The sequence below is a fragment of the Pan troglodytes genome, chromosome 1, assembly GCF_028858775.2.
Source record: "Pan troglodytes isolate AG18354 chromosome 1, NHGRI_mPanTro3-v2.0_pri, whole genome shotgun sequence".
Taxonomy (NCBI): Eukaryota; Metazoa; Chordata; class Mammalia; order Primates; family Hominidae; genus Pan; species Pan troglodytes.
Window position 1 is genome coordinate 66,517,296 of NC_072398.2, and position 16,919 is coordinate 66,534,214.

The 16,919-nt window shown below is 41.8% G+C and overlaps 1 protein-coding gene across 2 annotated transcripts; it reads left to right on the top strand.

Annotated features, from left to right (window-relative positions):
• Window positions 1–349: 349 nt before the first annotated feature.
• Window positions 350–16,040, top strand: RNASEL (ribonuclease L). Of its 2 annotated transcripts, XM_524990.5 has the most exons (7): window positions 350–467; window positions 2,661–4,304; window positions 5,459–5,544; window positions 7,363–7,568; window positions 8,259–8,391; window positions 13,289–13,422; window positions 14,100–16,040. In XM_524990.5, the coding sequence occupies exons 2-7, from the start codon at window positions 2,825–2,827 to the stop codon at window positions 14,284–14,286; spliced, it is 2,226 nt and encodes a 741-aa protein (XP_524990.2). In that variant the 5' UTR covers window positions 350–467; window positions 2,661–2,824; the 3' UTR covers window positions 14,287–16,040. The 2 variants fall into 2 exon arrangements, with proteins under 2 accessions (XP_524990.2, XP_016789274.1); XM_016933785.4 differs by lacking the exons at window positions 13,289–13,422; window positions 14,100–16,040 and adding an exon at window positions 9,581–11,141.
• The last annotated feature ends 879 nt before the right edge of the window (window positions 16,041–16,919 follow it).

Genomic DNA, 16,919 nt, shown 5'->3' on the forward strand with positions numbered 1-16,919 from the left:
TCATAATCAACAAGATTGTCAGGGGTTAACTGGGACCATGCTGCACGTAAAGCATTGTGTCTGGAACACAATAGGTGCTCAATATGTGTTTACTTTCCATTCCTTTCTTCCAAGAAGACCAGAATTTGCAATGACAAAAGAAAGGACGCAAGAGTGATGGATGCAGTTGGCTGCTGCCACCTGAAAGGCTGCAAGACTGAGAGGTGAGTGACATGACCCCGGGCATCACATTCCTCATCAGCAGACAGAAAGTGGCTATTGCTTTCCTCCAGAAGGTGTGCAAGTAGAAGCTTTGCTCCTGGTGCCAGAGTGAGCCTGTGGCTGCTTTCCCTCCCACACTCCTCACTCCTTTCTTGGCTCCGCCCTGCTGGCTCAGTGACGCAGCAGGAGGAAACTGCTCGGGCTGCAAGCAGTCTTCCAGGCTTTGCGGCTGCCAAAGGAATAATTGAGACGTCTGAGTTGAGCAGGTAAGGCAGGCAGAAGGAGGAAAGCTAGAAAACCTCGATAAGTCGATCCTGAAGAATTCTTGGGCTTTGGAGACTGGAGAGGCCAGGGGCTGGAGGACTTGGGAAGTGGGAGGGGAGCTCCCAGCCCTTGGCTGCCCGGAAGGATCTTCCTCAGTGCCCTTCCAGAGTTCTGTCAGAGTCCACACGTCATTTATCCATGTCCTCAGTTTCTCAGGCATCTCTTTGCGACTTACTCAGGTCGCACAGAGAAAGTGAAATTGAAAGCAGGATTGTCTGTTGGAGTACTTCCGCAGGCTCGTCTCTTCTCGACTCTGATGCGTCACTCAGGGCTTCCTTGATATTTCCTCTCCTTCCCGGCTCCTTTGTTTATACCAGCCCACCTCACATCTGATTGTAATGGGGACGGTCTACACAAACACTTTGGTTCAAAGATTTCATTGCCTGGTGATCGTGTATGTGTTGCACAATTAATTAAACTTCTAAGAGGCTAATCAATTAACCTCTGAGGCTTTGAAACTGTCAGAGTGGTGAGATTGCTGAAAAAGGGTTGCTTCGTGAATTCTATAGCAGATGCAGTAATTTAAATATTCAGGTAACAGTTTCGGGCTGTCTGATGATTGAACTGGATCTGTAATTCTCAGATCTGATTGACAGTTGGACGAAATTGATAGCTGCCAGTTGCCTATTCGTGTAGTAGCTATATGCACATGTGTAGGGAGAATAGAATTCACTAAGCAATTTATTTTTTCATAAAGGGATATAATTAGCTCTAACATTCATTGAGCGGCTAATATTTGCAACACTCCATACTTTAATGTACTTTACACACGACTGTATTTATTTTTGTCTCCATTTCAGGAAATAGAAAATTGAGATTCAACAATCCAAGGTTACAGGAAGTAATAGTAAAAAATTACACAGCCACAAGCTCAAACTTAGATCTCCCTAAGGTTAGAGTACAAGCTCTTTTCACTACTGCAGATACTCCTTGACTTATGATGGGGTTACATACAGATAAACCCTTCCTAAATTGAAAATATTGTAGGTCAAAAGCACATTTAATACACCTAATCTGCTGAACGTCATAGCTTATCCTAGCTTACCTTAAATGTGCTCAGAACACTTACATTAGGCTACAGTTGGGCAAAATCATCTAGCTCAAAGCTTATTTTATAATAAAGTGTTAAATGTCTCATGTATTTATCGAATGCTATGCTGAAATAAAAAACAGAATGGTTGTATGTGTACTTGAAGTGTGGTTTCTACTGAATGTTTATTGCTTTTCCACCACTGCAAAGTCAAAAAATCATAAATCAAAGTCAAAAAACATAAGTCAGATATTGTCTGTACTTTAAATAGGGGCACAGGGTTGTACAAAGAGGACATGCACAGAGTCAGCAAACACAGTGATCAACCTTCCTGGTGACATAAGAATGCAAAGGGAAAAAAAGCCAAGAAATATATTTTTCTTATTGAATGAGGGTTCTTCTTTTTTTATTGATAAATAATTGATGTGCATATTTTCATGGTCTTTTTTTTTTTTTTTTTGGAAGCCACCTGTCTCTGGTAAGAATATATTTATATGACATTGAAAGCAATTTGTTAATATAGGTTAAGAATCCTAAATACAATCATATCTTTTGAATAGTCATTAAATTCTTTGAAGTCTATCATATGAAATCTATCATAAGATCTATCAAAAGAAAATAAACTAAAATAAGCTGAATTTGCTGCAACATCATTTAGAATTTTTAAATTTTTAATTTTAAAAAACCCTTTAAAAGTTATTTTTGAAAACCACTCAGTAATGGAGAAATGAAACAACTGTATGATTTCGTATTACATAGTCATGAAAAATGTTTTACAGGAATTTGCAATAACATAGGAAATGACTTATAGTATGGTATTAAATGAAAGGAAGTAGGATACAGTTACTTACAGAGTATAATTCCAAATGTCTTTAAAAATATATAGAAATACACTAAAATATTAACATTGGCTGTTTCTGGGCATTGGGACTAGAGAAATAATTTTCTTATTTTGAATTTACATATATTTATAATATTCTGTAATTTAAAAGTTTTATAAGAAATAAATATATATATTTAGAAAAAATGCTAATATAATTAATTTCTCTGATTCAAGTGTTTTCTCCCTATTGTAAAATTACAAAGCACCTCTCTTCGTTGCCAGGTGGAATGTCAGAAGACTGAGAACATTGTTCCTTCTTCATACTGCTGCTCTGTTGCCAGAGAATCCCAATTTACACTCAAAGCTTCTTTGATTAAGTGCTAGGAGATAAGTTTGCATTTTCTCAAGGAAAAGGCAAAAAGTGGTAGCAGGTGGCATTTACCGTCATGGAGACCAGGGATCATAACAACCCCCAGGAGGGACCCACGTCCTCCAGCGGTAGAAGGGCTGCAGTGGAAGACAATCACTCGCTGATTAAAGCTGTTCAAAACGGAGATGTTGACCAGGTCCAGCAATTGCTGGAAGATGGAGCCAATGTTAATTTCCAGGAAGAGGAAGGGGGCTGGACACCTCTGCATAACGCAGTACAAATGAGCAAGGAGGAGATCGTGGAACTTCTGCTTCGTCATGGTGCTGACCCTGTTCTGAGGAAGAAGAATGGGGCCACGCCCTTTATCCTCGCAGCGATTGCGGGGAGCGTGAAGCTGCTGGAACTTTTCCTTTCTAAAGGAGCAGATGTCAATGAGTGTGATTTTTATGGCTTCACAGCCTTCATGGAAGCCGCTGTGTATGGTAAGGTCGAAGCCCTAAAATTCCTTTATAAGAGAGGAGCAAATGTGAATTTGAGGCGAAAGACAAAGGAGGATCAAGAGCGGCTGAGGAAAGGAGGGGCCACAGCTCTCATGGACGCTGCTGAAGAAGGACACGTAGAGGTCTTGAAGATTCTCCTTGATGAGATGGGGGCAGATGTAAACGCCTGTGACAATATGGGCAGAAATGCCTTGATCCATGCTCTCCTGAGCTCTCACGATAGGGATGTGGAGGCTATTACGTATCTGCTGTTGGACCATGGGGCTGATGTCAATGTGAGGGGAGAAAGAGGGAAGACTCCCCTGATCCTGGCAGTGGAGAAGAAGCACTTGGGTTTGGTGCAGAGGCTTCTGGAGCAAGAGCACATAGAGATTAATGACACAGACAGTGATGGCAAAACAGCACTGCTGCTTGCTGTTGAACTCAAACTGAAGGAAATCGCCGAGTTGCTGTGCAAACGTGGAGCCAGTACAGATTGTGGGGATCTTGTTATGACAGCGAGGCGGAATTATGACCATTCCCTTGTGAAGTTGCTTCTCTCTCATGGAGCCAAAGAAGATTTTCACCCTCCTGCTGAAGACTGGAAGCCTCAGAGCTCACACTGGGGGGCAGCCCTGAAGGATCTCCACAGAATATACCGCCCTATGATTGGCAAACTCAAGTTCTTTATTGATGAAAAATACAAAATTGCTGATACTTCAGAAGGAGGCATCTACCTGGGGTTCTATGAGAAGCAAGAAGTAGCTGTGAAGACGTTCTGTGAGGGCAGCCCACGTGCACAGCGGGAAGTCTCTTGTCTGCAAAGCAGCCGAGAGAACAGTCACTTGGTGACATTCTATGGGAGTGAGAGCCACAGGGGCCACTTGTTTGTGTGTGTCACCCTCTGTGAGCAGACTCTGGAAGCGTGTTTGGATGTGCACAGAGGGGAAGATGTGGAAAATGAGGAAGATGAGTTTGCCCGAAATGTCCTGTCATCTATATTTAAGGCTGTTCAAGAACTACACTTGTCCTGTGGATACACCCACCAGGATCTGCAACCACAAAACATCTTAATAGGTGAGTCCCCAATCCCCAATTCTCTCTTAGAAATTGTGGGATCTTTGTTTATGAAAGGAAAAGTTTTTCATTGCAGAGAGGAGAGGCCTAGAGTAAATGTGGATGATTCAATTTGAGGATCATTATTAAAACAAATTCATAATTACAGTTCAGTGTCTCCTGCTACCAATTATAACTGGGTTCTGTTAGTCTACATGAAGGTTGGTAGATGCCAACAGAATACCAGGCTAGCCTTAGATTGCCATTGGCAAAATAAACAGATGAAGGCATGTCATGGATCAAAGTAGCTCCAGAAATTTGAGAATCCTAGAGGTGAGTTCCTTCAGACAAGGTGGCAGTAACCATGAAACTTACTGACAAAATTAAGGTCAGAGTTGAGGATGTCAGGACAAGATGTGACGTAGTGAAGACACAGATTCCAAGGCAGAACAAGTCAGAATCCACTGGTCCAAGCCAAACAAAGGGAAGGAAAATAGCATTTTCTTTTAAATGTTAAAAGAAAAGCAGGGCTGACCGTAAAGTCCCAGGAAGCAATATGGTGCGGGGGAGCAAGCCAGGGCTTCAGCGATGATTAGGGTGGCTTGAAGCCTAGTCTCACTAGTTTGTAGTTTTGTAATCTCAGACAAGTCACTTGATACTGTGAGCCTCAGTTCCTCACTTGAGGCTGATAATGCCTCCTTCATAAGTTTGTTATGAGGTCTAAGTGCAATGATGAAATAGTCATTTGGTACATCATAGGTGCTCAGGAAAGGCTGTTCTTGCCTAAAAGGTCTAAGCAGAGTACATACCTTATCCATAGACATTCACTGAGATTTAAGCTCAGTGTAAGGGAACAGCTCCTTTACAAATTTGTGCTTTCGGCCCCTGGAATTGCATGAACGAGGAGATGGTTAAATTTGTCCTCATCCCTTCCTACCCCCTGGCCTGGAAAAAATAAAATGTAAGTGCTGCTCTTGGCAGATACCTAACAGATCAAATGAAACAGTGCACATGGCAGTGTTTTGAGGGGTGAATGGCAATACAGATATAAGGTTTATTATTGCCTGCACAGAGATGATGATTTTTATAGCATGTTACATATTTATATAAATCAATTGACTCTCACTTTATAGAGAATGAGTATTTTCAATGTGCCTCTGCAAACTTTTCCTTAGATTCTAAGAAAGCTGCTCACCTGGCAGATTTTGATAAGAGCATCAAGTGGGCTGGAGATCCACAGGAAGTCAAGAGAGATCTAGAGGTAAATTCTACAATCCAGTTTACCTTTCTTCTTTCTGCTTCCTTATTCTTTCATGTAGTAGTCAGGGTTCTCTAGAGGGACAGAACTAGTAGGACATATGTATATATGAAAGGGAGTTTATTAAGGAGAATTGACTCACACGGTCACAACATAAAGTCCCATAATAAGCCATCTGCAAGTTGAGGAACAAGGAAGCCAGTGATGGGTCAGTCTGAGTACCAAAACCTCAAAAGTAGGGAAGCCGACAGTGCAGCCTTCAGTCTGTGGCCAAAGGCCTGAAAGCCCCTGGCAAACCACTGGTGTAAGTCCAAAACTCCATAAGCTGAAGAACTTGGATACTGATGTTTGAGGGCAGGAAGCCTCCAGCACGGGAGAAAGATGAAGGCCAGAAGTCTTAGCAAGTCGTCTGCTCTTTCATTTTCTGCCTGCTTTATTTTAGCCATGCTGGCAGCTGATTAGATGGTGCCCACCGAGACTGACTGTGGGTCTGCCTCTCCCAGTCCACTGACTCAAATGTTGCTCTCCTTTGGCAACACCCTCACAGACACACCCAGGCACAATACTTTGCATCCTTCAACTCAAGTTGACACTCAATATTAACCGTCACAGTTCATTACCTTATTTCCTATGGGCAATTGGAGGGCATTCTATTTTAACCAGGAAAAAAAGAATGTTCAAGGCTTTCCCCATCTTGCTCACTGTCCTGACTCCCCTGTAGGCCGTGGCATTTCCTTGGGCTTCTCCCGCAGCAGAGCTTTCAAGATGACAATGGGAAGGTGCAACAGCTTGGGTTGGTGTGGAGTTGGCTGTCACTGTGGACCCTTACTGTATCTCTTTGAATCTCTCTTCCTCCACTACCTTAATAAGTAAATAAACTGAGCATGCCACATCTTCTCTCCAGGAGAGAATTTCAAATATCTCCAATATTCATTGAGGAGTTATTTTTCTACCTAAGAACAAAGTAAGTGAGGTTTCTTTCACCACAAACTCAAACTCGTGGGCTACACTCTGCAGAAGGCTGGATACTAAGGTTCTCTGAAAACTCCTGGGAGGAGTGAGGTCAATTCCCAGCTTGAAAGAACCTAAGCTTGGCCAAAAAGATGAAGACTCTGAAATAGCTGTTGCTCCTGAGGGGACATGGAGATTGGCCGCTGTAGACCAAAGCCCCCAGGCTGATTCTGACCCTGTCAGAGTAGGTCTTTCCTGGAGAGTTTTACAGGGTGCTGCACTTTCAACCCAATGGGCGAGACTCTCCACCCATATGTCTGGCCTCCTGGTTTGGTGGCATCAGATTTCAGCTCCTTCCTTGACTGGTGGCTAGTGCAAAGAGTTCCTTAGGCGACCTTCTTCTTGGCCTTTCCTCCTGGCCACAGCCTAATCCCTGGGGTCATCACTTTGCCTCTCCTGGCCTGGACTGACTTTTTTATTTGCTGCGTGATATAGCCTCAGACCCAAAGTCCCAGTTCCCAGCCAGGCTGTCAGTTCTCCCTGTGTTTAAAGCATTCTCCCTTTCCTCAATTTATCTATATTCTGTCCATACATTTGAGGCCCAGCTCAAATCTCTCTTCCTCCAAGCAGTCTGCCCTAACAACTGTGACTCATATGTATCTTTTGCTCTTCATAAAACTAAGTGGTATGGGCGATATACTGCCTTGAAGAGGTCTGTATGCACACATCTGTGTCTTCCCTCCCTAACAAGCCTACAGATTCCTTGAGATTCCTCCCATCATCTTGTTTGCTAATAGCGTGCACCACTCCTTCCAGGGTTACCCAAATAATTAGTAAGCATCTTTGGCTTGATTTATGGCTTTTGTGCAGGACCTTGGACGGCTGGTCCTCTATGTGGTAAAGAAGGGAAGCATCTCATTTGAGGAGCTGAAGGCTCAAAGTAATGAAAAGGTGGTTCAACTTTCTCCAGATGAGGAAACTAAGGACCTCATTCATCATCTCTTCCATCCTGGGGAACATGTGAGGGACTGTCTGAGTGACCTGCTGGGTCATCCCTTCTTTTGGACTTGGGAGAGGTAAGTAAAACTTTGTGCAGATGCCACAGGCCTCCAGGATGGAGAGGGTAAGGTGGTGCAGACAGAAGTCTGGGCTGCAAATCAGGAGACCCAGGCTTTTTTCTTAGCTTGGGATTTACTGGCTGTGTGTCCTTGGAGAGATGACTTAACCTCTCTGGAGTCTGCTTTTCATTTCTGAAGAATAAGGAGGGGAAAAAAAGAGATGCTTGCCTCTCCTATCATGCAGAATTTTTGAAGACATGGTTGTATTACTTTTATTAAAAACCAAAATCTAGCCAGGCGCGGTGGCTCACACCTGTAATCCCAGCACTTTGGGAGGCCGAGGCAGGTGGATCATGAGGTCAGGAGTTCCAGACCAGCCTGGTCAGCATGGTGAAACCCCGTCTCTACTAAAAATACAAAAGTTAGCCGAGCGTGGTGGCAGGTGCCTGTAATGCCAGCTACTTGGGAAGCTGAGGCAGGAGAATTGCTTGAACCCGGGAGGTGGAGGTTGCAGTGAGCCAAGATTGTGCTACTGCACTCCAGCTTGGGGGACAGAGCGAGATTCCATCTCAAAAAAAAAAAAAAAAAAAAAGAAAGAAAAACCAAGAAAGCACAAAAAACACCAAAATCTAACGGTTTTCTTTTTCTGGAAAAGGAAAGGGGGGGATGGGATGATCATGATCATTTAGATCATTTAGTCATCTTCAGCCGCTATAGGACGCTTCGGAATGTGGGAAATGAATCCGACATCAAAACACGAAAATCTGAAAGTGAGATCCTCAGACTACTGCAACCTGGGCCTTCTGAACATTCCAAAAGTTTTGACAAGTGGACGACTAAGGTATGTACAATTCCTATAGTGCAGGGGTTAGTCCAGGAATAAGAATTTGTGTAATGTTTTATGTTAGTTTTTATATCTTATTTTACACCAGTGGCAAACCAGAGGCTCAAAGAGGTGATTTTGCCTCCTGCCTTCCCATCCCTATCCCCCTAGGCTCCCCGCCGGGGTGTCTACTTCTACTTTCAGAAGCTGGCCCTCCCTCTCTCCTGTTCAGACCCATGCCCCTCTGATAGACTGTTATTCAGGCTCCCCCTGGATGGCCTTATCCCAGCCCATGAGCCTTTCCCTCACTTAGCTGATAATCCTATTGCCATTATGGCACAAGCAGCTGACTAAATAGAGCTTAATCCAAGGGAAGTGCTTCACCATGAGGTGTTTCAGTCCAGGTACAGCCTGGCTGCCTCCACTGCCTGTAAACAGCCCAGCTCTCAGGATCCACACACAGACCTAGGAAAGATGATCTTTCAAATTGCTCTCTTTAAGAAAAGTTCCACCTAACTTGCATTAATTATAGTGGAACTCTACAAAATTAGTCATCATCTCAATCTAGTCAGTACTGTCAGAACTTTCATTATTAATTAACAAACATCTATACAATACCAATTATGTGCTAGGCCCATGCAAGGCCTTGAGCATACAAAGCAGAATACAATGTGTCCCTGTGGGGCTGAGAAGCCCACGGAAATGATGCTGTGGGATGTGTGCTGGGCATCCCAGGGACATGTGCAAAGCACTATGGGAGAACCCATAATCTTCAGGTCTTGGAAACCAACAGCTTCCTATCCTAGACCTGACCTGGGACTCTGCTTCTCCTAATTCTTGTTTTGCTTTCCTTCCCTCACTGGTCTCTATACTGCACATCACACTCATAATTACTGGCTTACGGTCCATTTTCCTTGCTAGACTGTAAGTTCCATGAAGGCAGAGACTACCCATTGTCTTGTCAGTTATTGTATCCCTGGCATGGAGTAGATGTGCCATGACTCTTTACTAAACGAATGTCTATCAAACTTTGGCTAAAATTTTAACTTGTAGAAACAAAGAAATTTGAAAGCAGCTATGATAGTGATAGCTAATGATTACGTAGTATCATTATGATTATGTGGCAGCCATAGTTCTTGAGACTTTACATGAGTTACCACATTTAATCTTTAGCACAACTTCTGAGACAATCATCTATATTTTGCAGATGAGCAAGCTGAGGCACAGACAAATAATTTTTCCAACTACACAGAACCAGTAAGGGGTGCACCAGGATTTGAAGCTGGGAAGGATGGCTGCAGAGGCCATGTGCTTAAGCCACACCACTACACGAAGCTATGATGGCATCAAGTCTACCAACTCATTTACTCACTGAGGAAATTGAGGCTCAGAGACCACACTCAAATTACTCATGCCTGGACAGTCAGAGATTGGCAGACCTGGAAAGAGGAACTTGTTCTTTTATTTCCCAATTTATTGGTTCTTTTCCCTAAATTCCATGGGCTTATATTTAATTTTGATAGTCTTCAGGTTTTAACTTCAAGTTTTACCTTTTAATTCCCATTTTACACTTTGTTTTTCTGTTGACTTGCCCATTTTCATGGTCACACAATTAATTTTGTCAGCATAGGTCTGGAGCCCAAGTTTTCCAGCTTGTATGACTGTATTGGTTTTTGACTTGCCCCATCCTGCCACACATACGTGCTTGGCGTTTCTCACGGGTGTTCTGCACAGAGTGCACCTGGCCAGTCTCAGCAGCATCCTCAGTAGCATTGCTCTTTCATCAGTTACTCTTCCTAAGTGACCCACTGGATTCTTGACTGTTGCATCTTGATCTCGTAGCCCAAACTCTTTCTAAATATGAGAGCCATCTATGGCTCTGTATCTATGAGGGTGACAAGCACAGAGAAAGAGGATGACATTACTGTGATATGAAAGGAGTTGCCCTGGGACACCTGCAGGCAAGGAGAAACAAGTAACCTTGTTTAAAATATAAATTTTAGAGGGTGCTAGCATAGTTTTGTTACATGGATATATTGTGTAGTGGTAAAGTTGGGCTTTTAGTGTAACCATTACCTGAATAACGCACATTGTACCCATTAAGTAATTTCTCATCCCTCTCCCTCCAACCTTCCCACCTTTCCAAGTCTCCAATTCTATTATTCCACTCTGTACATCCATGTGTACACATTATTGAGCTCCCACTTATAAGAGAGAACATGTGATATTTGACTTTCTGTTTGTAAGTCATTTCACTTAAAATAATGGCCTCCAGTTCCGTCCATGTGGCCACAAAAGACATGATTTCATTCTTCTTTTTTATGGCTGAAATGGCCCAGACACATTTTCTTTATCCAATCATCTGTTGATGGACACTTAGGTGGATTCCATATCTTTGCTATTGTGAATAGTGCTGTAGTAAACATATGAGTGCAGGTATCTTTTTGATATAAGATTTCTTGGGCTGAGTGCAGTGGCTCACACCTGTAATCCCAGCACTTTGGGAGGCCGAGATGGGTGGATCATTTGAGGTCAGGAGTTTGAGACCAGCCTGGCCAACATGGCAAAACCCTGTCTCTACTAAAAATACAAAACTTAGCCAAGCATTGTGGCACACGTCTGTAATCCCAGCTACTTGGGCGGCTGAGGCATGAGAATTGCTTCAGCCTGTGAAGCAGAGGTTACAGTGAGCTGAGATGGTGGCACTGCACTCCAGCCTGGGTGACAGAGTGAGACTCTGTCTCAAAAAAAAAAAAAAAAAAAAAAAAGATTATTTTGGCAGATACTCAGTACATTCTCTTTTCTCTGCATCCTCATCAACATCTGTTACTTTTTGACTTTTTAATAGTAGCCCCTAGTATAAGATGATATCTCATTGGTTTTAATTTGCATTTCTCTGATGATTAGTGATGTTAAGCATTTTTTCATATGCTTTTTGGCAATTTGTACGTCTTCTTTTGAGAAATGTCTATTCTTGTCATTTGCCCACTTTTTAATGGGGTTATTATTTTTTATTGTTAAGTTGTTTGAGTTCCTTGTAAATTCTGGATATCAGTCCTCTGTTGGATGCATAGTTTGCAAATTTTTTTTCCCATGCTGCAGGTTGTTTGTTCACTCTGTTTATTTCTTTTGCTGCGCAGAAGTTTTTAGTTTAATTAAACCCCATCTGTTTCTTTATTTTCATTGCTTGTGCTTTTGGGGTCTTAGTCATGAATTCTTTGCCTAGACCAATGTCCAGAAGAGTTTTTCCTAGGTTTTCTTTTAGTATTTTTATAGTTTCAGGTCTTACATTTAAGTCTTTAATCCATCTTGAGTTGATTTTTGTATACACTGAGAGAGAGATCTAGTTTTAATCTTCTACATATGGCAGTCTAATTTTCCCAGCACCACTTGCTGAATAGGGTGTCTTTTTCCCAGTGTATGTTTTTGCCGACTTTGTCAAAGATCAGTTGGTTGTAGATATGTGGCTTTATTTGTGGCTTCTCTATTCTGTTCCATTGATCTATGTGTCTATTTTTATACCAGTACTGTGCTGTTTTGGTTATCTTAGCCTTGCACAATAATTGGAGGTATATCATAATGTGATGCCTCCAACTTTGTTTTTTTTCCTTAAGATGCCTCTGGCTATTTGGGCTCTTTTTTGGTTTCATGTGAATTTTAGGATTTTTTCTCTAATTCTGTGAAAAATGATGTTGGTATTTTGATAGGGATTGCGTTGAATCTGTAGATTGCTTTGGGCAGGGTGATCACTTTAACAATATTAGTTATTCCTTTTGGAAATAGAACTAAAAAAACAAAAACAAACAAACAAACAAAGCCGTTCACTTTGGCCATGGTTGCCAGGCCCAGTTTCAGTCTGAATAGCCCTTTTAAAGAAAGAAATGTAATCAAGTACGAATTTGAAAGGGTGGCCACAGGATAAAAATATTGTATAGTATAATGAACGAGTTTCCTAGTATAGTAGTCAAAGATTTTTTAACCATATTTTAATATATTTAATTTCTTATGAAAACAATTTACTTGGAAAATACAGACACACATTTGAACATACTTACAATCTCACATCCAGACACAATTATATATATAGTTTTAATTTTAAAAATTTTTTAATTTTTTTGCCAGGTGTGGTGGCTCACACCTGTAATCCCAGCACTTTGGGGGCCAAGGTGGGTGAATCACGAGGTCAGGAGTTTGAGACCAGCCTGGCCAACATGGTGAAACCCTGTCTCTACTAAAAATACAAAAAAAAAAAAAAAATTAGCTGGGCATGGTGGTGGGTGCCTGTAATCCTAGCTACTCGGGAGGCTGAGGCAGGAGAATCGCTTGAACCCGGGAGGCGGAGGTTGCAGTGAGCCAAGATCGTGCCACTGCACTCCAGCCCTGGTGACAGAGTGAGACTCCGTCTCGAAAAAAAAAAAAAAAAATTTTTTTTTGAGATGGAGTCTTGCTCTGTTACTGAGACCGGAGTGCAGTGGTGCGATCTTGGCTCACTGCAACCTCCACCTCCCAGGTTCAAGTGACTCTCCTGCCTCAGTCTCCCAAGTAGCTGGGATTACAGGCAGCGCCACCACGCCCGGCTAATTTTTTAGCAGAAATTTTTAGTAGAAACGAGGTTTCACTATGTTGGCCAGGCTGGTCTCAAACTCCTGACCTCAGGTGATCTGCCCATTTCGGCCTCTGAAAGTGCTGGGACTACAGATGTGAGCCACCGCACCCAGCCCAGACACAATTATAGTTAGCATTTTGGTATACAGCATTTACTTCCATTTTTAAATTATTTTGCTTTATTAATTAGTTGGTAATTATAGAATATATGAATATATTCAAATTTATATTTTGCCTTTTGGTATGAATATTCCATCAGGATTTATTTTGTGTTGCTACCACATTTTTGTGTTATTTTTTGTTTTTTTAGATTAATGAATGTGTTATGAAAAAAATGAATAAGTTTTATGAAAAAAGAGGCAATTTCTACCAGAACACTGTGGGTGATCTGCTGAAGTTCATCCGGAATTTGGGAGAACACATTGATGAAGAAAAGCATAAAAAGTAAGTGTTGTTTTCATTCCCACAAATTATATGTGAAATGAGAACAATTTAAAAAATCCAATTCTAAGTTCATATCTACGATGGAAAAAAGAAAATTTATTTTGATGAAAGAAAAGTAATTCCTTCCCTCTGTGTGTAAAAGGGCTATCACTGTGGCCTTACAATTAATGAGGGACATGTCCAGCAGGCTTTCGTCTTCCTTGTCATTTTTTTGTTGGATAAATGGTAAAACAAATTGAACAGGAGCTAGTGACTCCCTTCTGTGAAGTAACACAGGAGACTGGACAGCTAGATAAAGTGAAGGTAGAGTTATATACGTCTAAAAATAGCCCACATTAGTTAGATCAGCTTTTGCTGACAAAAATGTTAGTTGCAAACTCACAAAAAAGCCTTGCAGTTCAGGGCTCTTCTGGATTTTGGAATTGTAGGTAGAGGATTGTGGCATTGCACTATTTCCATTTTATGAAAGAACAATCTAAAGTTCAGAAAGATTGTGGCCAAAGGTTGCACAATTAGTTGAAGAGTCAGGGGAGGAGTCTTGCTCTGTCAGATTCCAAAGTCCTTATTTATTCTACAATAGAAATCAAGCGAGCAAAGAGATCTTCAGGGCCATATGCTGTGAAGTGGGGAAGAATAATTTGGGGCAAGCATGCTAAACAATTTGTGTTTTATTTCAGGATGAAATTAAAAATTGGAGACCCTTCCCGGTATTTTCAGAAGACATTTCCAGATCTGGTGATCTATGTCTATACAAAACTACAGAACACAGAATATAGAAAGCATTTCCCCCAAACCCACAGTCCAAACAAGCCTCAGTGTGATGGAGCTGGTGGGGCCTGTGGGTTGGCCAGCCCTGGGTGCTGATGGACTGATTTGCTGGAGTTCAGGGAACTACTTATTAGCTGTAGAGTCCGTGGCAAATCACAACATTCTGGGCCTTTTAACTCACCAGGTTACTTGTGAGGGATGAGTTGCATAGCTGATATGTCAATCCCTGGCATCATGTATTCCATATGTCTATAACAAAAGCAATATATACCCAGACTACACTAGTCCATAAGCTTTACCCACTAACTGGGAGGACATTCTGCTAAGATTCCTTTTGTCAATTGCACCGAAAGAATGAGTGCCTTGACCCCTAATGCTGCATATGTTACAATTCTCTCACTTAATTTTCCCAATGATCTTGCAAAACAGGGATTATCATCCCCATTTAAGAACTGAGGAACCTGAGACTCAGAGAGTGTAAGCTACTGGCCCAAGATTATTCAATTTATACCTAGCACTTTATAAATTTATGTGGTGTTATTGGCACCTCTCATTTGGGCACCTTAAAACTTAACTATCCTTCCAGGGCTCTTCCGGATGAGGCCCAAAACATATATAGGGGCTCCAGGAATCTCATTCATTCAGTATTTATTGAGCATCTAGTATAAGTCTGGGCACTGGGTGCATGAATTCCACTCCTTCCAGAACCAACTGCATTGGTTTTCCATGACCTTAAGGCAGTAGTTCTCAACTAGGGGGAAATTTTGCACTGAAGAGAGCATTTGGCAGAGTCTGAAGAAGTTTTTGGTGTCACAGCTTTGTGGGGAGCATGCTATGGCATTTAGTGGGTAAAGACAAGGGATGCTGCCAAACCTACCTTGCACAGGACAGCCCCTGCAACAGAGAATTATCCAGACAAAAATATCAATGGTGCTGAGGTTGAGAAAACCTGCCTTAAGGGGCTGGGATGCTTTTGAACTAGCTTAGGGCCCAGGACTGTGGAGTGTGTGGACCACCCCACAGAGGAGGGACTCAGATTTATTTACTCTTGCTGGATCTGTAGTGATGGAGTTTCTTCTGGTGTCAGCCCCACAGGAGGCTCCCAGGCCTCCCTCACTTCCCATACCCAGTCTGGGAGCTCTTTCTGGCTCCCAAGCACCCAGAGCTGTCCTCCGCCTTTTAGTTTTGGTTCCTCCGCTGGAATGTAGGCTCCTCACGGGCGATGGCTATCTTTTCTTGACTTTGTATCTTCACTGCCAAGCAAAAAGTCTGCCAAGTGGCAATGTTCAATAAATATTCATTGAATAATGAATGAACTGTCTTCGTACATGAATAATAATACTGTCTTACATTTTTCTGGTGCTTTATAATGTATACATTACATCTGCGTATTTTATTTTATTTAATTTTCAAAACAATCCTTTAAGGTCAACATTGTTATCCTTATTTTGCTGATGGGGAAACTAAGGTTAGAAACATTTTGATTTCCTCTAGGACGTATAGCTAGGAAGTGTTACTATCTTGATTTGAACAAATTTTCTGGTGCTAAGTCTGATGTTCTTTCCATGAATCATTGTGGTGGTTGAGATGGAGCTTTGTAATGGGAATAAAACAGTACCTTAGGTTCTTTCTGAAAAGGAGGTATCTAGCAATGGATAAATAGATATCACTGAATGAAATTAAATGTTGATTAGGAACAAATTCAAGGCTTAAAAAATACTTTATGAGCAGCAAGATTGCTTTAACTTTTAAAATGAAGCTTTGGTTGTCTGATTTGTAATGAGCACCTGGATATGTCAATTAAAATGCCCATTTGTGAAGCTTACTCAATAAAACTTTAAATTGTCTTATTTAGTCTGATTTTCTTTAAGTGACATTTCCACTTTAGGGAGTGGGTGATATCTACAATAGAAAATATTCACTAAGTAATTCCTGGGTAAGTTTTAAGAAAGGTCATCCTGCTGTCTGAAAATGGGAAAAGGAGCTATTTTTGACTTTCTAGTAATTCTGGAACAAAGTGGGCCTATCATGTAGTGAGAGAAGGGAGGAAATGTTCATTTTTCCCTCTGCTTGAATTCTCTGAGAGTTTCTGTTGACATTCTATAAACATTTCTCGTTCAGTTGTCATCGTCACAAACATTTCATTGAGCATGTGGTTCATATCGGGTCCTCTGTTAGGCAGGCTGATTCTGTACTCTTGCTTAGGGGTAAAAGCTCTATCCCTGTGTGCTTTACTCAGCAGTTGGTGGCATTTACCTGTCTCTCCAATAAGCCTGGGAGGGCAGAGGTCATATCCCATTTCCTCACATGGTGCCTGGTGTGTTATAAGTGTGTAGTGTGTTTAAGTTATAAGATACTCCTTGAATTCACTGGTTGAGTAGAACCTTTAACATTTGATTTTCGGTGGGTCTTTGCTGGAGCTGCGGCCTGGGAGAGAGGTAAGTCTTGGAGCCGACCCCTGGGGCAGCTCTTCCGTTCTCTACCCCATCAGCTTTAGGACACAGTGGGCTTTCAAGATAATTTGGGTAAAGAACAGCACAACCTTCCTCTGGAGGAGAACCTGGGAAATTCAGCTTTCCTTTTTCCTTTCTGTGGAGATTTTCTCTCAGGCTTGCCTAAGTGCCTAGTACAGTGCCTGGCATATACTATGCACCCAGTTTTACTTGTTGCTGTTCTTAATTACTGCTATATAGTGAATTGTGTCCCTCCCAAGTTCATACATTGAAGCC